General features: G+C 41.6%; 2 protein-coding genes across 3 annotated transcripts; one reads left to right on the forward strand and one right to left on the reverse strand.

Moving 5' to 3' along the window:
- The first annotated feature begins 3 nt into the window (after positions 1-3).
- amz2 (archaelysin family metallopeptidase 2) lies at positions 4-7848 on the forward strand. The gene is given in 9 exon segments (XM_079659687.1): positions 4-142; positions 477-762; positions 1597-1770; positions 2153-2281; positions 2543-2607; positions 5021-5080; positions 5082-5126; positions 5986-6032; positions 7446-7848. Coding segments are annotated over 9 exon segments (975 nt in total). The 5' UTR covers positions 4-88; the 3' UTR covers positions 7561-7848.
- Positions 7849-8166: 318 nt separating this feature from the next.
- LOC307025095 (monocarboxylate transporter 7-like) lies at positions 8167-21254 on the reverse strand. 2 transcript variants are annotated; one of them, XM_079659680.1, is made up of 7 exons: positions 20844-21254; positions 17711-18672; positions 15279-15519; positions 15024-15167; positions 14773-14901; positions 13124-14107; positions 8167-9664 (listed from the first exon to the last, which is right to left on the reverse strand). In XM_079659680.1, the coding sequence occupies exons 3-7, from the start codon at positions 15493-15495 to the stop codon at positions 9501-9503; spliced, it is 1638 nt and encodes a 545-aa protein (XP_079515806.1). In that variant the 5' UTR covers positions 15496-15519; positions 17711-18672; positions 20844-21254; the 3' UTR covers positions 8167-9500. The 2 variants fall into 2 exon arrangements, with proteins under 2 accessions (XP_079515806.1, XP_079515805.1); XM_079659679.1 differs by having other exon boundaries at positions 17711-21254.
- Between the last annotated feature and the right edge of the window lie 522 nt (positions 21255-21776).

Here is a 21776-nt window from a genome sequence, read left to right on the forward strand (position 1 = left end):
AACGGCTTCCGGTGTCAACATGGGTGAACCTCTTGTCCACATTTAAGATAATATTAGCATTTTTTTCTCCACGAATAAGTCAATTAAAATGGCTTGGAAGGTTTTTGATAGTGTCGAGAACAGGCTTTTTGCGTTGTTGAAGGTAAGGGTATAATACTTGTTCTGTCTCAGTCGCTTCGGTATGTTGCATTTTTCCGCTCCATAATTAACATTTTCAAAACGTCATGCTCCACAATTTACACATATCACATTGTAATATCAAATTGTCATTATATTGAATCAATTTAAAACGCTTTTGCACACTTTCCTTACATTCTGTGTCACATTATTTATGTCATAAGCATTCAGGTATCCTTCAAAAGTAAAACAAAAAACTGATAGCAAAGCCAATTTCTAAATATTACTGTGACTTTATTTGTGACTCTGTTAATGCTGCATATCTTTTTACATGTTAATGCTGTATATCTCCGTTGTAGATTAAGTTAATCCAGCACTCTGTCCAGGAACTGCAGACAGCGTTGGTCTCCAATCATAAAGACTTAGCTATAGACTTTACAGCAAATACACAAAAGCAGAGGCATCTTCTGGAGGAAGGATTCCACGCAAGGCAGCGGCCCGATTCCCTTTTCCAACCCATCACGGTCCACTCAGACTGGATCTCCGCTCAACCTGAGGAGCATCAAGACTTTGAGAGTTTCTACAGAGACCCTTCCCGCAAGACCCCAAATGCAAGCCACAATACTATTTACATTCAAACCATATGTGAGTTAGCTTGTGGGGTTAGAGCAGGGGGTGTCAAACGCAAATACACAGTGTCAAACGCAAATACACAGTGGACCAACATTTAAAAATCGGTACTAGTCGACGGCCGGACTGGTTCAATGTTTATTGCAAAGCTTATTGAAATGAACTTATTGCACATATTAAACCTGGAACTAACAAAGCTTAAATTATTGCCTATAAAAGCAACATTAAATATCAGTTGCATTCATTTCTTATGGCTATATCTGTAGCTTTTCCGGAGTCATTTCTTATGAGTACATTTTTACACAGGCCAACAACAGCTTCAACAAAACAATTTCCCTCAATGAAAAAACCAAACATGCCCTGTTGTCACAAGAAAGAAAGTGCAGAAGGAAACATCCATGTAAACTCAGTTTGCTGCTCTGTGATGCACACTAAGCCAGATACCTGGCATCTCATCTTGGGTTCATCAATGTTTGGGCTCAGGCTCTGAGCTGAGGAAATCCTCAGGGTTGAGTGAAGGTGTGCGAGCAGTATACCGGCGGGCCAGATCTAATAGTAATTAGAAATTATTCTGTGGGCTGAAATTAAATCCACCCAGGGCCTTATTTTGCCCCCGGGCCTTGAGTTTGACACATGTGGGTTAGAGCCTCTGTAATAAAGTCCTTACCCATGACCACTTCAACGTATCACCATAGTTCATGTCACCTAATGACCAAAAAACATGCAAGAAACTACATTGTGTGCTTTAAAGATGGATGAGGCATGTAGAGTTTGTTGTGCAGCAGTTTTTGGACTCCAAGTGCAGCATTACATCGTTTGCTTGCATTCATTCTGCGCTATGTTTTTCAGGTTCCTTTGGCGAGGCGGGGGCTCAGACGGATCAGTGTGTGGAGTGGCTCAGAGAATACTGCCAGGCCTTCTTCTATGGGCTTTCTGTCAAGTTACTGCCGGCGCTTACTGTGGCTGAAACAAAATGCTCCTTCAGGGTGAACAGCGACTCCCACAACCTTCAGATCCTCACCGGTGAGCTGGGAGTCCATCACGTTCACCTCAGGATACCTTTCACTGTGCCATATCTACTGTGGGGTTCTGGCAAAATGCAGAAATCTCAATCTGAAGTGTGAATGATTTGCTTTGTTTTCAAATATAATAAAAATTCTAAATCACATTATTAGTCCATGTATTTGTAGCGCCACCCAGAGTAGTACACATACTGAAGATAAAAAATATATGACATATTAAACATTAAAAAAAAAAACAACAGCAGCTAAAGTACATACATGACATTGAGTCATACAAATCCTACTGAGAGATAGAAATGACAGTAAGCATGGTCCAATTAATTAGGATATGAAATAATAGTAGAACAAATAACTGTTTAGTATCATTTTATCTTGCATTGTAGGTGACCTGCTACAGTTCCTGTGGAGTAGGAAACCAGCAGATGCTTTCTGCATTGTTGGGATCACAATGATTGACCTCTACCCCAAAGACTCCTGGAATTTTGTTTTCGGACAAGCTTCTCTCAGTAACGGTGAGCCTTTCCCACAAAGCCTTTACTGAGAAAATATGACTTTCTGTATTAGCCAACCACACCTAATAATAATGCTCCTATTCATCACAACTTCCTGTTATCCCCAAAGAAACATTGCTTCATAGTTGAGGAACATTTTGTATAAAAGAATAAACACACATTACACAATTTCATCAGTAGTCCTGTATGATGTAATGTTGTTGATCTGCCACTAGATGGTGATAAAGCAATCACTTTTGTTGCCTTCACTTTTGGTTGCAGGAATGGGAGTTTTCAGCTTCTCCAGGTATGATGACAGCTTCTACAGCAGCAGTTATGCAGGGAGTGTGACGACCCCTCCACACTGCTGAACGATGCTGTCACGCCATCAGAAACCCCTAGTAATCTTGTTGTCTATGTAAACGGGTTCCGGCATCGGTTGTATTCAGTTGGGGAGATGGCCAGAGAGATGTTGTCGTCATCTGGGAAAGATGAAGCGTCTGACCGAAAACCTGAGCAGCGCTCGTTTAGTCCTGGAGATCAGGTCCTGGCTTTGTTACCAATGGTTAATTCGCCATTTCAGGCCAAAATGTTCTGGCCCAAAGGTATCTGACCAAAATGATACGCCAGCGTTTCCAAAGGTATCTGACCAAAATGTTCTCCTGTCCAAGCCGAAGCGTAGAAAAGCCACTCAGCTCTGCCATATAAACCTGCTGAAGTCATACTATGCTAATGAGTCTAAACCTCTCTCAGCAGCGGTGCCAGTGGGGAGTCAGTTCTCCGGAGGGGAGGATGATGGGGTTACATCGCCTGATGAGAGCTTGTTGTGGGGAAAATTGAAGAACACTGAAACTTTGCGTAATATGGAGTCACTGTTGGGTCATATGTCGGCAGAAGGAAGGTCTGAGTTGACTGCTCTGATTCATAGTAATCTGTGTCTATTCAGAGATACACCAAGCCGAACACACATGATAGTGCATGATATAGATGTAGAGGGTGCGCATCCCATCCGCCAGCGTTTATGTCGTGTGTCTGAGGAAAAACTTCAGGTAATGGACACAGAAATCAAGTACATGCTCGAAAATGGCATCGCCGAACCTTCTTGTTCAAGCTGGGCATCACCCTGTCTGCTTGTGGAGAAGTCTGATAAAAGTCCTAGGTTTTGCACAGATTATCGGAAGGTTAATGCTGTTACTGAACCCGATGCGTATCCACTGCCTCGTATGGAAGATTGTATTGATCAGGTTGGTTCTGCGCAGTTTGTTAGCAAATTTGACATTTGTAAAGGTTACTGGCAAGTTCTCCCAAAGGGCCAAGGAAATCTCCGCCTTTATTACACCCTCAGGGTTATGTTCCTATGATCTGATGAGTTTTGGTCTGCGTAATGCTCCCTCCACATTCCAGCGACTTATGAACAGGGTGGTGTCGGGGTTGGAAGGTTATGCCGTGTACTTGGATGACGTTGTGATCTATAGCAATACGTGGGAGGAACATTTGGCCCGTATTGAGAAACCGTTTGACCGGTTGAGTGAGGCGTGCCTGACAGTAAACTTGGCAAAGTGTGACTTTGCAAAGGCCACCGTCACTTACCTCGGCAAAGTTGTAGGGCAGGGGACTGTGTGTGCCTGTCGAGGCCAAAGTGAGTGCGATAACTAAGTACCCAGTTCCCACCACCAAAAAAGAACTTCAGCGTTTCTTTGGTTTAATTGGGTACTATCGCAGTTTTTTACTGTGGTAGCTCCCCTGACGGATTTGCTGAAAGGAAAAGCCTGTTATGTTTGGACGGACGTGTGCCAGCAGGCTTTTGGTAATGTAAAGTCTGTTCTGTCTTCACCTCCTGTGCTTGCCGCTCCCTGCATGGATCGACCTTTCCAACTGCATGTGGATGCAAGTGCTGTCGGGACAGGAGCTGTACTGTTCCAAGTTGATGGCCGTGGGGTGGATCGCCCCGTGAGTTTCTATTCTAAGAAATGTAACTCATTTCAGTTGAACTATTCGGTGATCAAAAAGGAAACCCTTGCGCTCATCTGGGCATTACAGCATTTTGACGTGTATGTAGGCTCTAGTGTTCCTCTGATTGTGTACACAAAGCATAACCCCATCACTTTCTGGCACTCAGTTTGTTGCCCAAATCGCAGGTTGATGCGGTGGATGCTTTATCTACAGGCCTATTGTCTGGACATCTGCCACATTAAAGGTTCGGATAACGTGGTGGCCGATGCTTTGTCTAGAGCTCCGAGCTCTATAAAATGCCTCTTTGGGAGCCGGAGTTGATGAGATGGGTAGGAGGAAAGTACAGGAACTACAAAAAGTTGGTACGGATCCGTTCAATGTTAATTTGACTATTTTGAGGTACAGATAAAAGTAATGTCAAGTAGAAGAAAAAAAAGAAAAATGTGTGGGGAAAACTGGGATGTTTACTGTTGGTGGGTCCTGGTAGTTGACGGTGTTCTTAATGGAACTCCTTTCTTTATGGGGGGGAGTGTGACGACCCCTCCACACCACTAGGCGCTCCGTGGTCTCTCTCTCTCCTTGTTGGCAGGTTCCAGTGCTGTGGGGTGATTGTAGACTGACAAGCTGCACCTGGGCAGCTGTTATAAGACAGCCCATCACGTTTCGCCCCTCACATTCCTCTCACACACTCCCCGTGTGAGCCTCGCGTTGTGGCTTTCTTTTTGGTGTCCACTATTAAAGGATCGTTATACTTTCAGACCCCTCGTCTCGCCTCCCAGCTTGTTGTTGCAGCCCAAGAGCCGGGTTGTGAAGAAAAGGCTTCACCCAAAGCAGGAGAACTACTCTGTTTTTGATGGTTATTACACCCCCCCCCCCCCCCATCACCAGCTCTCTGCTGCTTCGATCCTGTAAGGTTTCTAAACAAACACACATTCCACCCCTCACTCAATGTTGGTACTTTGAACCTTTGAATGTTATTGCCAAAGGTTGTCTAATCCATCTAATACTGGTGATACAAAGACTCAATTATGTTGGTTGTTTTTCTCTAATCTTGGGAGTCGGGAGGGCTGATAATTTATTCCGGCAAATTACTCAGACCTACTAATTGACCTAACAGAAGTTATTGAGTCTATGTAAGTTTACTGCTTGGCTCAGATCCACCAACGTCAGCAAGATCTCACCTCTATTAACTCCTGAAGAACCAGGTTCAATTAACTGCTGTTTCAATTCAGACGACCCACTAAATCTATTTAAGCGATCCCGAAGGATTTTCATATCAGTAATGAGGTGTGGCCCTACCTAAGTGTGAGTGTGGCAGTGTGTAATCTTACATTTTAAGCAGGAGAGGAGAGCGCAGATGTCTTTTAAGTTGTGACATATTCTATGGCTATGGCATAAGACACACCTTCCCATGTTTGTGTAAAAAGGTCATGACCTCTAGTATGCAGGAATTGAAAATATTATTCTCGGCTATGGCACAAACACCTTTTTGGGGCCTCAGTCTTTCTCCAAAAAGTCAGGAGCTATGAGGGAAGAGGGAAGAAACAGTCTCCCCTCCCTTATCAGTGACATCCATAAATCAATAGGCCTCAATCTCAATTTAACAAACCACTTGGTTTTTGTTTATTCTGTAAATATAGAAAATCATAAAATATGAAGCATTTTCATTGTGGGTTATACAAGAATATAATTGATTATATTTGATATATAACTAACTTTCATTTTAACTATTCAACCTAATATGGAGATCTCAACACTAATGTATTTTGCAGACAATGACCCATGAGATTGGCCACATGTTTGGGTTGAAGCATTGCCAGTGACTGAGCTGTGTGATGCAGGGCCAGGGGCGGATCTACCGGGGTGGCAACTGCCACCCTAAAAAATTGCCTTGCCACCCCAGCTGCCACCCCAATTGGCAGATTTGTTTTGAAATAAAAGTTGTGGTTCATCGGACATTTATCCCTAATGTCCGAGTGCAAGTGAATGCAGCACAAGACGCGAGTCTTGCAACCCCTCCCCCGGCCCTGGCGCGAGCATGCAAATATGATTTGCGGCGATTTCCTTTGAACGGGACGGCGCAAAACGAGAAGCATTCAGACCATGATTCAGACCCAAGTACACGGAAGGAATGAGGTATTTGCGGTCTACAATGAGAGAGAAGAGATTGTCAAGTGTCAAGTTTGGCTGTACTCAGCATTGAATCAAAACGCACTAAAGCTTTGGATCTGAATACATTTGTGGCGTTTGTGGCGTTCAGCAAAAAGGTGTTTTGCTGAACAACATGGTAATCGCCGCATTCAGCTGTAATAATAGGCATGCCAACTTGATGCTCTGCTCACGGATGAGCATAAAAAAACTGATAAGATGATGACCTTACGTGTGTATATATTTTTTTCTTTGTGGGGGTCTGCCCTCAAAACACAGTTTTAAGTCCTGAGAAAGTCAAGGGAGACGGTGTGTAAAACTTCACTGCCCAGCCAAAAACAAGTAACCACTTTGATTTAACTATAGGCTAGTAGGTAAGGACTTTCCACTGGATAATAACTGCAGCGATGTATATGTTTTAGCTGAATACATGTTTTTTAACCTAAACTGATGCAGTTAGTCACTTCTTTAATGTTTGTTCTTTCTGTAAAGTCAAGGTTGTAACTGTTTTCAGTAAAGTCATGGGGCGCTGAACTGTTCCTTTGATTCTCATGAATTTTGATATATGATAGTAATTTGTCTTTCAGATTTGAAGGAGGGTGAGCAAGCATCTTGAGGAAGATTCATCATTAACTCCTCCAAAAAATATAGTTTATTCAATAATAAATGAATATGTGAATCATAACAGTGATTGACAGCTGATAGGAATCATATGATTGTTAACATTATCATATTCATTCAGACAAACATCGATGAGACAGTTTATTAATGTACTTATTGCAGCAGTCTGCATAGATTTGGTACCCCTGCTGGTCTAAGAGTGAAACAAACTCATTCAGTTATTTTCAGTTAAAATTCATTCATTTATGTCTGCCACCTTATATATTTCTATTTAAAGTTTTACTGATGTGCCACAATAATGTCACCTAATGTTATTGAGTTAAAATATCAATATTGTGGCTTTCCAAGTTAACATTGATTGATATGAATGCGATTAAATCAGCATATAGCCTACTTCTGCCAGGGGATGCCACCCCTCAAAATCTCCTGCCACCCTCTTGCCACTCCATGAATATATTTCTAGATCCGCCCCTGTGCAGGGCTCCAACCACCTGGAGGAGTCTGACCGCCGCCCGCTGGACTTCTGTCCCGTCTGCCTTCGCAAGCTACAGGTCACCATCGGATTAAAAAAAGGCTGACCCCTACAAGGTACAAAGAACACAAACATATTTTCTGCTACATGCCGATTTGTAATAGCTTATATTGTATATTTGTATGTTTTAATTGTGTGTTGTGTGTCCCGTATGTACCCTTTTCTGTACTTCTGTTAAACCAAAGACAAATGTCCACTGAAGTGAAGCCAATCATATCAAAATAATTTGAATCTTTTGACATTTTAAATTCCCTTTTTCAGATGTTTCTCTCTGGTGTTATTGTGATCACTGCATAACAAAACCTCAAATTTCACAATAAACCTCAGACACAGATTTTTGTTCTTTTTGTACTCTCTTTTAGTGATTGTTTATCTGTGTTCAACAGGCCTTAGTGCACTTCAGTTTTCAGGCCGAATGAAATGCTGAGTTTAGGTTACTATATTTATAAATCTAGGTTAAAGATGCCATATGTCTTGGACATTATATACTTATTTTTAAAAATACATAAGTTTATAAAAATCATAATTTCCAGTGAATTATGTGACAGACACAACAGAGGTTGCAATGAGTTGCTTATGATCTGGACCGCTAAGCTTTTAAGAGGTTTTCTTTTTGCATTTTAAGATGAAAAAAAAAAACCTTAAACATATGTCATTTGATAAAATCACTCTTTGCTTTATTGTGATAAATTGAATACATTTTCATTACAAAAATAGATTTGAATCATACATCTCGTATCAGAAAACAGTATATTGTCTGCTTGATGACAATCTGATTAAAAATAAAAATCACATCTACTGAGCTTCATGTCATTTCTATAACCCTAGTTACAGCATAAGTGCAATTTACTATTCTCAGCGTCACAGTTTTTCTGGTCATTATTGTAGTATTGATTGTAGTATAGTTCAAGTTTCAGTTTAACTAACAACAATATAAAAAACGCAGGAACGTCCATTAACACTGCATCACTTGTGGTCCATTGTAAAACACATCCATACTCTCCAGCCATATCTCACATCCATCGTTTGTAAAGCAAGACTTCATTAAAGAGGCCATATTAGACTCATTTCCAGGTTCATATTAGTATTTAATGTCTCTACTGTGACATGTCTCCATGCTTTAATGTTCAAAAAGCTCTTTATTTTTCTCATATTGCCTGTGCTGCAGCACCTCTTTTCACCCTCTGTCTGAAACCAGAGCCAGTCTGCTCTGATTGGTTAGCTGGCCGGCTCTGTTGTGATTGGTCAAACGCTTAGAGATGTCCCGCCCCTTAGCCTATCATATACAATGTGTTGAAGCAGTAGCCAAAAGAAGCCCTAGTGTTTCATAGTGAGTTAAAAAACCTATATAACACACAACAGGAAAGAGGAAACCCAAAAGTGCGTAATGGGGCCCCTACAAAACCGTTACTTAAAGCTAATTTTATAGCATAGAATAGATCATTAAAAAACACTGTTTGGTACATGGGTATGGTGCAACTAGGGCTGGGCTTATATCACATTGTGACTGGTGTTGTCTGTGACTGGCTTTAAAGGCTGCATTACAGTAAAGTGTTGTAATACACTGAACTAACCAGACTTCTATTATTTGCATTCACCCGCAAAAAATCCACATTAATGAAGATTGTATACAAAAACTCTCACTGTGTATATTTCGTTGAAGCATCAATGCTCAAACCTACAATATCCAGTTAGTTGTAGAATATTGTGATATTTATGTTTATTTCATATCGCCCAGCCCTAGGTACAATTGATTTGTATTGTGATGTAAAAGTTAGAAGATCATAAATACTTTTGGTATTCTATTCATTGTAGTAATTTCAAGTCAGCTAGCTACTGTCTTTTTTGCATTTCACCCTCATATGGCTTGATCGCTTTAATAAACTTTATCTGCTTAAGCAAAACGTATAACCTCCTGAACATCTCTTGTGGCCTCCGTTGCTTCAGAGGAATCCTGAGCACTGTCGGGTCTTTTTTCTGAATTGTTCACTGCGCTTGTTTCTTCTGAGTCCGCTTTGAGACCTTCCTTCGACAGAGATATCCTTTCTTGGCAGGTGGAACCAGACCCAGGAACACGGCACTGATTCCCAACCCGGCCGCACAGGAGTAGAAGGCGGAGCCGTAGTTCTGAGTCAAATCCACCAGCAAACCTGGGGATGGAGGACAAATCAAAGAAGCATTAAGAAGGGCACTCCAACAAATAACTTATTTGGAGTACAACCTTAATATAAAGTCTTCTGGGACTGAACAAATTATCTCAGTTTGGGATTGAATACAATACTTTTTGAATGGAAAGCCTGCGTTATAAAATGATATCTTTATGAATATTTCGGTATCTACTGAACCAATTTGACTTTTATTTTTGTTAGTCTGTCTTTCCTAAATCTCTAAACTTTATTTAAGTACTAAACATTTATGTTAGCCTGTCAAGCAAAAAGGTATACCCTAAGCTTTAAAAAAAATAAGATTAATCTTTAAACATTTGTCGTTCGACAGATAAATACTCGCCAAATATTTTGATATTGATTTAACAATGACCTAATTTTAAAAGAGATGACTTATTTTTCTCTCTTTTTTTATTATATTACTAAGGCGGGGTAGGTAATTTTGGAGAAACCAGCTCGAGTGCGCTAGAATTTGAAAATACACAACCGGAAAAAATCTGCCACTTCCTTACAGAGCCCCTCCTCCAACACACTCGACCAAGGTTTTCACTATTAATTGTTTTCTTTGCTCCTGTAGATACATCTTATATCCCTGGTTATAATGTCAGTGTGGGATTAAATCATATTGATCATATTGCTGGATATCCAAACTAGACCTCAAAACAGCATTTATGCATTTCCTGTTGCTTTGTCATCGATGGCTTTTCTATCCATCTTTCATCTTTGATTGACTGTATGTCCAAAAGCATACAGTCAATAAAACATATACAGCATCACATCCTTGTGTGTTAAAAAAGCTGCAGTAAAATGAAACCATAGCAGGGGTGCACATCACTTTTTTGCCCTGGTTCTCAAAGGAGCACTTGGAGATGTTGCTTGGTGCTCATCCTTAAAATGAAATAAACCGTAACTTTTGAGGGGGTCTTTATTTTACACGGCACTGAACACACATGCAGAGGTGAACATAGAAAACACATGCAGAGGTGAACACAGAACACACATGCAGAGGTGAACACAGAACACACATGCGGAAGTGAACACAGAACACACATGCAGAGGTGAACACAGAACACACATGCAGAGGTGAACACAGAACACACATGCAGAGGTGAAGACAGAACACACATGCAGAGGTGAACACAGAACACACATGCAGAGGTGAACACAAGACAACATTAGCACGACCAGTAATCCTACAAGCTGTCATCACTACCCTCCTGACTGTTCTCCTCACTGTTCTCCTCACTGTCTTCCTCTCTGTCAGACATGGTAGCTGATGATGTAGGCCTGCTACTTTCTCTCTGGTTGAGTCTGTGATTAGCTGCTTGCATCCACAAGTCAACAGCTAGTTTTGGGTCGAAAGTCTCTGTTGTCATCTTAGACAAGTGGATGTGCATCAGGGATGAGAGGCGAGAGTCTGACAGGCAGGATCTGAACCTCTCACATGAAGCACTGCTCAAGGGCAGTGTAAGGGACAACAGCAGGACTTTCGGAATGTTGGAGTATCTTTCTGGATTGCTTGTCTTCACTATGTTGACCAAGTCATACAAAGAGAACGCTGCCAAACGTTTTCCTGCTTGCTTTAAAAGCATCCATTCTCTTACAGTGAAGTCTCTGTCGATAGACAGGATGGCCTCATATTTCTGAAGAATGTCAGTCAGTGTTGTGTTGACAAAACTGTGGACATCTTTTTTTTTTTCAGGCCAAGTTGAAGGATCAAACATTAAAAATGGATCACATGACTTGAGGGATTCATATCCGCTTTCAAACTCCTGAATTAGACCTCTCAAAACATCAACCTTGTCCCTGTCAGAATCAGTATTTGAAACAGTCTCTTTCCTGTACTTGCCTTCACTGTCAAGCAGAAGTGTCAGCTGTCCGATAGCTACCATGAGCTCATCCTTGCATTTACCAATAGTCAAATTCTCTAGCTGGAACTTAAGGGAGGTGAACTGTAAAATGTTTCCAGTGTCAAGCATGTTGGCTAAGAAACACTTAAAACGCTCTGTGCAGACATGTTTTAGGTCACTGTCATCACTTGTAGCCACTTGAGATTGAATGGCAGGTAATAGCCTCCATATTTTCAAAAGAGTGTCTTGTCTCCATGCACACCATCTAATGTTGTGAAACTTTCCTAGTTTTACAAAGGCAATGCCATTCTCATCACACATCATCTTAAGTTGTTCTGCTCTTTTGGCGCCCCCTTTCTGTAAATAAAAGCGTAGCAGCTTGACAACGGAGCTATTAAATGTCTCACAGTATGGAACCATGCGATCAGCTGACTTGGCGCAGTTCTCGAGGGTGTGGACGTTCACTGCAGCTCCGTCTTTGCATAAAGACACCAACTTTGTCTTCCACTCATCTCCTAAGCCACAAGCATGGAAGAGTTTCTCCAGCCCGTCTGTTATGTCCTGTGCCGTTCGTTTCACACCCAAATTAATTAACCCAATGACATCTGAGCTAAACTCTCCCTTGCTACCCACAGACACAATGTACACAATTTCCTGCTCCACTTTTGTTATGTCTTCTGATTCATCAAAAAGCACACCCCAAAATTCAGCTACCTTCAATTTTTCATACAACTCTGAACTAATTGCCTGTGCGATGGTCTCCATGATGCGGGATCCCCCTTCTCTCGAATGATAAGCAGTCCCAACATTAACTTCAAGCCTCTTGAGAAGCGCAATGTCCTCCTCATATGAACGCATAGGACGTGCATGTTTGGCTTTGTGAAAGGCCAACAGAAACATATTACTCAGAGCTTGGCGCTGTTCTTCATTGAGTTTATCCTGCCACCTGTCGAGGGGACGATTGGGGTTCTTATCCTGGTTGCACTTGTCAGCTAACTTCACATGCTCTTTGCTCTTCTCATGCTTGTCAAAAGCTGGATGACTAAAATTCGTACAACCTATAAAAGGCGTTGCTTTTATCAGCAAGATTCGGATTTTCTCTGCATATTTTGTACCACATCTCAGTGCGCTCGTCATCGGTTTGTGGCCAGCCTACATCCTGTAGCCACTTCTCTGCGAATACACGCTTTGTTTGAGCAGGTTCAGTCTGACGTTTTTTGGGCGGGTGTGGAGTACCAAAGTAACTACTCAACGTGGCTTGCTTCTTCGACATTTTTTTCTTACCAGTTCATATACAACTTGCAAATTATCTTTCTCTCTCTCTCTCTCCTCTTTTCTCTCTCCTCCCTTCTCTCTCCTCTCTTTTCTCTTCTCTCTCCTCCCTTCTCTCTCCTCTCTTTTCTCTTCTCTCTCCTCCCTTCTCTCTCCTCTCTTTTCTCCCTTCTCTCTCCTCTCTTTTCTCTTCTCCCTTCTCTCTCTTCTCTCTCTCAATGTTGGTACGCAAATGCGCCTTTTTTCAAATGACCCGGTGCGCACCTGCACACCAGTTATGTGCAGCCCTGAACCATAGCCAGTATTCGGAATAAACTCTTACCTCCAAGTGGGGGTCCAGAGAGCCCAGCAAAGCTCTGTATGAACAGGTAGATCCCGGCAGCCGAGGACATCCTCTCTATTCCCACCACATCGTCCTCAGCCAGCATCGGGATGTGTGTGCAGGCTACCGTTCCCATAAAGAACCCGTAGAAAGCGCAGCAGACCGCCAGGCCGTAGAACTCCGTCACCAGAGTGAATCCCACCAGATCCACGGTCATGGTGATCACACACACCAGCAGGACGAGCAGCTTCCTTTTCCTGAACCTTTCTCGTGACAGGATCCACCCGATGGAGAACCGCCCGAATATCTCTGTCACGGCCATGATGGAGAGCATGTACGTGGCGTGTCTCCGCTCCACGCCTCGACTCACGCTCAGATCGATGATGTATAAAGGGGGCGCGAAGAAACCAAGCGTGGCGAACAGTCCAAACATAGAGTAGAGAATGAAGCTGCACTCTCTGAGGATGGAGAAATCTATCAGCTTTGATTTCGTTGTGGACGTTTTTCCATCACCTGATTTCATTTCCTCCGCTTGCATGATTTGTTTCTCTGCATCTTCGCTCCGTTTCTCCACAGATTCAAATCGACTAGTCTTTGCTTTACCGTTTTCCACAGATTTCTTGGCTTCTTTGTGCAGTAACGTCTGCTCAGCTTGGCTGCTGTCGTACGTTTCCTTTACGGACTGGACTCCAGAGTCTCCTGTGCTCACAGAGGTTTGGCTGAGCTTATTGTCCGCACTGTGGGAGGTATTCTGTGCATTTGAGGTAGTTGAGTCCTGTGGGTTTATATCCTCTACATTCACCGGTGAACCGAAGGGTTCTAGCTCCTTTGGGGACGATCCTTCAGCTTCTGTCTCACAGATCACTTTGGGTTTGATGACGATTGGCCGAAGCAGGACTCCACAGATGATGATGGTGCTCTGCAGAGCTCCTATCACTAACATGGTGTGCCTCCAGCCGATACGGTCCCTCAACGCAGAAAAGGCTGAGGAAGAGGAGGTATTTAGTGATTGGTGCACTTGATTGTAAATATAACGGTTCTGTTCTACATTTAAAAGGTAAAAGAAAGTGTATTTGTAGGATAAAACCATGAGATTATCTCGATTTAAAGGGTGTCCTTAACACAAAACTACAGATGATAGAGTACAGCATAAAAACACACACACAGAAAGCAAAGCAATTTCTGTCGACAACTCAATACAAAAAACGATTTGTTGGCAGAATCTGTGGCTCTTTGCCAATCGTTCCCACCAAAGGTGTGAATCTTTTTTTTTAAACGAGAAGAAAATGTAACATTTTATTTTACAAATAGGTGTAACATTAGCCCATAACAGCTGAGCCCTTTGGTGTGTATCAAAGATTACACACAAAGGAATGCATAATTGATTTTAGGGACTATTTTTAGCCACACTCTAGTAGGCAGCAGAGTGTTGTTTGAAATAAGCTGCAGAGCTCGGGGCATGTTGAGGAGAAACATGTCAGTGCAAGCGTGGCTACTGATGTGTTTCTAATATATTTTTTTACAACAACTCTACTAATACTTGTTGTAAGATCCATTATTGGTTGGTTTTTACTTTTCTTGATAAATACTGAAGACATTTCTTAGTCTTCCTTGAGTTTACTGTCCCTAAATGAGTTGTACAAGCTGACCTGGTGCGAGGGCGAACATAGACAGCGACTCTCCGGTGGAAGCTACAGCTGTGACCGGAGACCGCCGCCGCGTAAAATACTGTGAGAGGATGGTCACTGTGGGGAGGAAGGTCAGACTGTAGCCCAGTCCTGGAAAGTGGAAATAATGCAAGTTTATAAATGGTTATTGATACAGACACAATTCTACAAAACCTATTCAAAGACTCAAATAATGATGTGATGATATAGGGTAGAAGAAAGCATGTCATTACCTGCTACCAATCCATATGTGATGTATATTTGATTGATGGAGCTGGTAAAGCTGGTTGCGATGGTACCGGTGGCGATAAGTAAACCTCCGATCATAACAACAGGCTGGAACCCACAGCGGCTCGTCAACACGGAGGAAAGAGGACCTGAAGAGAACATACGTTGGTAACTGAGGGACTATAACACAGTCATTCTCACAACTTATTTCAATGCATAGGCTGCGTTTTACTTCCTATAACTTCATCAGCTGGGCTCACCATTGAAGGTCATGACAAAAATGCAGATGGAAATAATCCAGGAGACTCGACTGTTGCTCTCGCCGAACTCCTCCATGATGTCCTGGAGGAAGATGCCGAAGATCTTGATGGTGCCGTAGGTGAAAGCTTCCACCACGAAGAAGGCGATGGCCACCATCCACCCCCAGCCTCCATCTGGGGCTTCTGGGTACACATTGGGCCCCAGGAATCGCCTCATCTTGACTCCACAAAGTGCCCTGCCCTGGGAAGGGAAATGGGAGACTGGCAATAATTCTATTTTTTATCATTCTGTCACTGTGTTTTCCCTCCTGTTTGATTACCTCGTGCCTTTGCCTTCCCTCCCCAGCTATGTCTTGTCTTTGTGATCTTGTATGTTCTTGTGTTCTTTGTCAGATCCTCATCTTTGTTCCTGTCCAGGCCTGATGTTTGGTGTATTTCGTCTCCGTCTGATTCCCAGTATTCCTGTTTCGTCCCCTTGTTTTTGTGTTAAACTGTTTTCAGCTTTTTTAATAGCTAGATTTTTGGTTATCAATTCCTCACTCCCTCTTTCCAACCTCCAGTCCAGACCCTGACAGTATCGTCATGTTTGATTGCTCAAATTGTAACTTGCTATGGATAAGAGCATCAGCTAAATGCAACGTAATGAAAAATATTATCACTGTTTATCCCAAATATATGTATTCAATACCACTGCAGTCTGTGTTCCTCTTCACATCGAATATGACGCTGCTCATAGTCTCCAGTTACAGAAATGAGCTGATGAATGGCAGTAAATATGCTAATTCTGATCTATGAACTATGGCAGCTTACCTTTTACACAAAGTGGTTCTATGCATCTGAATCAGACTACAAACACGGGCAGGGCTGTGGTGCATCATCTTTTTTGCACAAGGCTGGGCCTGATCAATGATTAATGCAAAAGCACTTCGGTTGTTATCAATAATACAGTTTTAGACCTATTGACCCTGGGTAAAACATGATAATATTGTGTGTCCTATGGTAGTAAAATATAGCATAACCTTGTTTGCATTTTATCTCCATTTCTTTCTTTTTTTTCTTTACACTGTATCAAATAAGCTGGATGACTCACACTCTCTCCTTTTCTGATTTTACTTTTACTTCTTACTTGTGTACAACTGATGTTTCTTCACTGTATACTCACACAGCTTTGACATAGATAGGCTAATACAAAAAAAAAATCTGCTGTTAAGTCAAAGTGCAGATCATGGCACCTTTAACACAATAATACCATGCAACTAATCACAATTGGCCTAGTTTCACTGTTTCCCATGCAATACTATTTCGAGTAATCAATCAATCATTTACAGACTAAAAACATGAATACTTGTCTTATTATGCTTAAAGTTTCCAAGGCGGCTGTACCTTTTTTCTTCATTAATGGTGAGTAAATGGTGAACTAACATATCTTCAATACCAGTTATACCTGCTCACACCCATAAACATGACAATTATGAAATAGAACAGCTATTAACCAGCTGTTTACTACAGCAAATAAAAACGCTCCAATACAAGCACATTATCCGATAATTTGATCCCTAATTTCAATGTACTGTAACACAACAGATTTAAAAGCTACACCTGACAACTGTCAGCAAAGAGATATAACAATTATATTAAAGAATTAGAAAAAAAATCCACAAATATTTATAGTACAGCGTGAATATTTACTTTGGCAGCTGAAATATCTGGAAAAAGTTGAAGAACCTTGACCTTTTTTTAGTTCACCAAAACTACTATATCCAGGGTCCATCAGTGCTCCTACATTCTCTGGTTAAATAACAGCCGTAATAGTAATAGGATTATCTTTACAGTTGAATTGATTTTTTGTTCAACTTTAATTCAGTGGGTGTATTTACTTTTTCAAGGTGCTGGAGTACAATCAAAGACTGATTGTTTCTGTGTATCCAAAACAAACATATTTTCAAAAGTTCTTCCACAAATCTTATTATATAGGCTACAATCAAATATACTTTTAAATCTTATCCAAATAGTAATACAAAATTGTCCACATATCAATTTCATAAATCTAAAAAAAAATTCACTTTGTTGATTTTCAAAAATATATTATTGTACAAATTATTTAAAAACACACAACCCACCGTTGATTTGACTGTTAAACAAATTATTTTCTAAACATGATGTATTATTTTGACGTTTTTATTGAAGGGTGGAGGGGGGGGGGGGGGGGGTAGTATTGACTTTATGCCCCTGGCATGTGTTCCCTTCTTGCGTCTGACGCAACGCCCTCAGCCGGCTCATGTGCTCCGAAGACAACGTGACTTTAAAAGCCGCAAAAACACCGTGTAAGTACTGAAATCTCGCCGGTTTGAGGCTTATAATTAATTAAATATACAGTTCATTTCACTCAATCAAACATATAATGAAATAATTTGTGTTTTAGCCGCTCTCACCTGTGTGTTGCTAGTCTCTTCCTTCCTTTGTAATCCGCGACGTGTCCCAATTAAATGACCAACTGAACTTTCTTACTCATATTTCACATGCTTTTGTCCGCATACACGCGTTTGTCCGCATACACGCGCACCAACACGCTGTGATACACTCTCATGAAGTGAACACACTCCCTGTGTGAGACCGGGACGAGTGCGGGTGTAAGTAGGGTTAAGGAGATCTGGTTGAAGCCAGTTTTCTACACACATCTCTGCAGATACCCTCCTCCTATAGTTTTAACGGTAGAGGGCAGAGTTGTTTGGTTTGGGTTCATGTTCGACTGTGTTTTGAGCAACACAACCTTCCCTCAAACTGTGGCGACACTGTCTGACTGATGAGAATACTACACTAATAGCTTCTTTATGAACTCCTTGATTACATCCTTTAATTTTTAATCTAGTTGTTCTCAACCATAAATGCTCATATTGTCTGTCATTGGAAGAGTGGTAAGGAATATGTTGTGTCTGTAACTGAAAGAAACATTTGGCTGAAAAGTGATTTTTTTCTTAGCATCAGTGTTGGAAAGTACAGTACAGTTACTTTTATTATTAATTAATTTTATTGTGAACTTCTTCTCAATTCAATTTTACACTGTAGTATGCACAATAGATACAGTGTAGTTTTGGCAATTTCCTCTTTCAGTCCCAGGCTCCTCCAACAGTGCAACATACAATAAGTCATACAATTAAAATATCTAGTACAGGGACAGAATTGTGCAAAAAATTGCAGAAATAAGTAAATTATGTAAAAGAAGAGATAAGATAAAACCCTCTGATTGCAACACTATCTGAAAATAATCTTTGACTGTCTCCTCTAAAATTTAGTTTAGTTTATTTATTTATAGTGTCGTGGACAGTCCCCATCGATGAACTGTCACAATGGCTAATTTCCAGCTGTTGTCCCCGGCCAGATGGTAATAGACACCCTTAAAATCACAATATATCAACAGCATTAGTTATACAAAAATATAAAATAAAATAAAAAGGACGAAAGACAGGCGAAAGAATAAGAGAGGATAAAAGAGAACAATAAACAACACACGTTACTACATACAGTACATGTCACATATAGCACATCACAATCACATAACAGAAACGAGGGGCAACATCCATGATCACAACATGTAACACAACATGTAACACTCACGCCATACTCAACACAGACTAGTGTGTGTAGGTGTAGTTCTCAGTGAACCATGTTTTTAAGTGAGCTGTGAAGGTGCTATGTGTATGTATGTCTTTGGTTTGAGTGGGTAGAGAGTTCCAGTTTTGTATAGCTGTGACCGAGAATGATGGCTGACCAAAAGTACTCTTCCTGAATGGGACTGATAGGTCGCCACGTGTGGAGCTTCTAGAGGTCAGTCTGGTGTTGTTACGATGAGTAAACGATGAGTTAAGAGGTGGAGGGGCTGTATTGTGCAGGACTTTGTAGACCAGAATGTTTTTTTAATTGTGTTTTGACTGTTGAATTAGAGTCAATAATGATTCCAAGGTACTTAACCTGAGGCACAACATCAATATGTTCACCTGAGATGCTTATATTTGACACAATGTTGCATTTTCTTTTTGTGAAAAACATTCAGACTGTTTTGTTGACATTAAGCTGAAGACAGGAGCGGTGTAGCCAGCTAGTGATCAGCACTAAAGCTGAGGTCAGTTTATCAGATTTGAAGATGGCAGGTCATTCATATAACGTAAAAAGAAGTGGACCAAGTATTGAACCTTGTGGTACTCCGATGCTTAAGTCTAGAGCTGGAGAGAGCCGATTATTGACGATAACATGCTGACGCCTACCAGTGAGGTATGATTGAATCCAACTGAGTGTTAATTGAGAGCAGTTAAAAGCCGACAGTTTGGACAGAAGGACCTTATGGTTGACTGTATCAAAAGCTTTGCGTAGATCCAGGAATACTGTACCAACAGCACCTCCTTTGTCAACCATTGCTTTGACCTTTTCTATAAAAAAAGCAGTTGGCTGTTTCGGTTGAATAATTTGCCGTGAAGCCAAACTGCATGGGATGAAGTTGAAATGGACTGTTGTTTAAGAAGGAGACAAGCTGTACTGACACCCACTTCTCAGCCACCTTGGATACTACTGGTAGATGCTAATTGGGCGGTAGTTGTTGATGTTCCGATGTTCACCTGACTTGAAAATGGGGGTTACAATTGCAGTCTTCCATGCACTTGGGAATGTCCCATGTAATAAAGATGAATTGATGATTTGGTTAAGAGGGCAGACGAGTGATTTAAGCATTGTAGAATCCATAGTGTGTGTGTCCTTAGCTGTCGAAGTTTTAAGATAATTAATAATGGATTTGGTTTTTAATTCCGATATGGGTTGAATGCAAAAGGACATCTTACTTTCGTCGACTTTGATAATATGTTCTGCTCTCAAGGGAAAGTTCTATGCAATCTCATCTACAGAGTTGATAAAATATTTATTAAAATCTATGGCAAGTTGTTCTGGGCCTTGCACTAGGTTACCATTCTCTTTTAGTTCTAGCTGCTTTTTTGGCCTGTGCTTGATTCCCAGTAAGGTTTTAATATGTTCCCAAATTATTTTAGTGTCACCTTTTGCCTCATTAATTATTGTTATGAAGAAGTTGGCTTTGGCCTTTCTGATTTTTTGAGTTACTTTGTTTGTCACGTAATGAAGTAAACCTATGCCTGTCAGTAGTTAATTTAGTTTTCAGTGCTCTTTTCAGTGCAAAGTCTCTTAGCATATTTGATGACAGTTGAGATGGTCTTTGACATAAATCATAACCCCACCCCCTCTTCCGTAAGATCGATCTTGTCTAAAGCTTTGATAGCCTGGCACATGCAATGCGGCGGATGGAGAGTTGGTATGAAGCCATGTTTCTGATAGGCAGAGAAAATCTAAATTGGAATCATGAAGAAGATGATAGACTTGATCAGCTTTAGGTGTGAGGGGATGCTCAAATGTCCTCCAAAGATGCCCTTCGGTTTGTGTTGTTGATCCCTCAACAGTTTTATATTAATTGAACTTGCGGTGTTTTTTGAAAACAGGATTTATGGTCCTGTTGCTTTTGTAAGCATGCTGTTGTTTGTCGAACGGACTGACGCGCTGAGTTTGTACCTGAACGCAACATCCAATTTCCGGGTTTGCTTGACTGCACAAGCCGGTCAAGTTAGAAATGCCATGCGGGTCAGAGGACACTTTCTCCATGGCCATCGGGGTATCCTCGATGCTGTGCCCGAACGCAGCAAGCCAGTCCCGAACGCAGCAAGCCGGTCCCGGTCCCCGACGCTCCCCTCGCCCACAGCTACGGCCCTCTGCGTCCCAGATCTCCGCTCCTCCGCACCGGCAGTTCCACTTCCCAGTCGACACAGCCTTAAGCTAGTCCGTCTCCGCCACTCGGACCAATAGTATGAAGCTGCAGCGTCGGAGACTGCAGTTTCAGGACCGCAGTCCTGGGGCCGCACTCCTAAGACCCTAGTTGTTTTTGCAACATCGCCACCTAGTGAATTGGATGCCCGCAAAAGTACAACCAGCGAGTATTGAGTCTCATACACTGCGAGGCCGTTTCTCAATGTCGAGTAAAGCTGCTCCAGAGCCACTATTTCAAACATACTATGTCATCGAGTCCCACCGAAGGACTGTTCCAATGTCCAGCATACTTGGAATTCGACCGAGCCCGGCGTACTTCGTAGCGAGAAATGTAGAGGCTGAACATGTGTAGACTCCGCGGTCTTAAAACCCCACATGCTTTGCGCACGGACCAATTTCCCAAAATCTGTGGCGTAAAATGTAAGGCGGGGCCTCTCATATGACGCACACCTGCACACTTGCTCGCCTGTTCCGCTCTTCGTTTTCCGAATGCAAGGAAGTATCCTTGCCTCGCTTCTGAAGCAAGTGACTCGGAAGACATGTGCTACCAAGCAAGCGTACTCGACATTGAGAAACACCCCGAGTCTCTTAGACATTGTAATGCTTGTTATTAACGATCTAAAAATGCATGAAAGTATGTTTTTCTTACAGAAATTAAATTATTATTATTAACAACAATTT

Source organism: Notothenia rossii, assembly GCF_949606895.1.
Source record: "Notothenia rossii genome assembly, chromosome: 11".
In the NCBI taxonomy this organism is placed as follows: Eukaryota; Metazoa; Chordata; class Actinopteri; order Perciformes; family Nototheniidae; genus Notothenia; species Notothenia rossii.

Coding starts and splice junctions, on each gene's coding strand:
- LOC307025095 (XM_079659680.1), bottom strand. CDS start 15,495: ATGAGGCGATTCCTGGGGCCCAATGTGTACCCAGAAGCCCCAGATGGA. Junction 15,168..15,278: donor TTTTGTCATGACCTTCAATG/GTGAGCCCAGCT, acceptor TGTTCTCTTCAG/GTCCTCTTTCCTCCGTGTTG. Junction 14,108..14,772: donor TATGTTCGCCCTCGCACCAG/GTCAGCTTGTAC, acceptor CCTCTTCCTCAG/CCTTTTCTGCGTTGAGGGAC.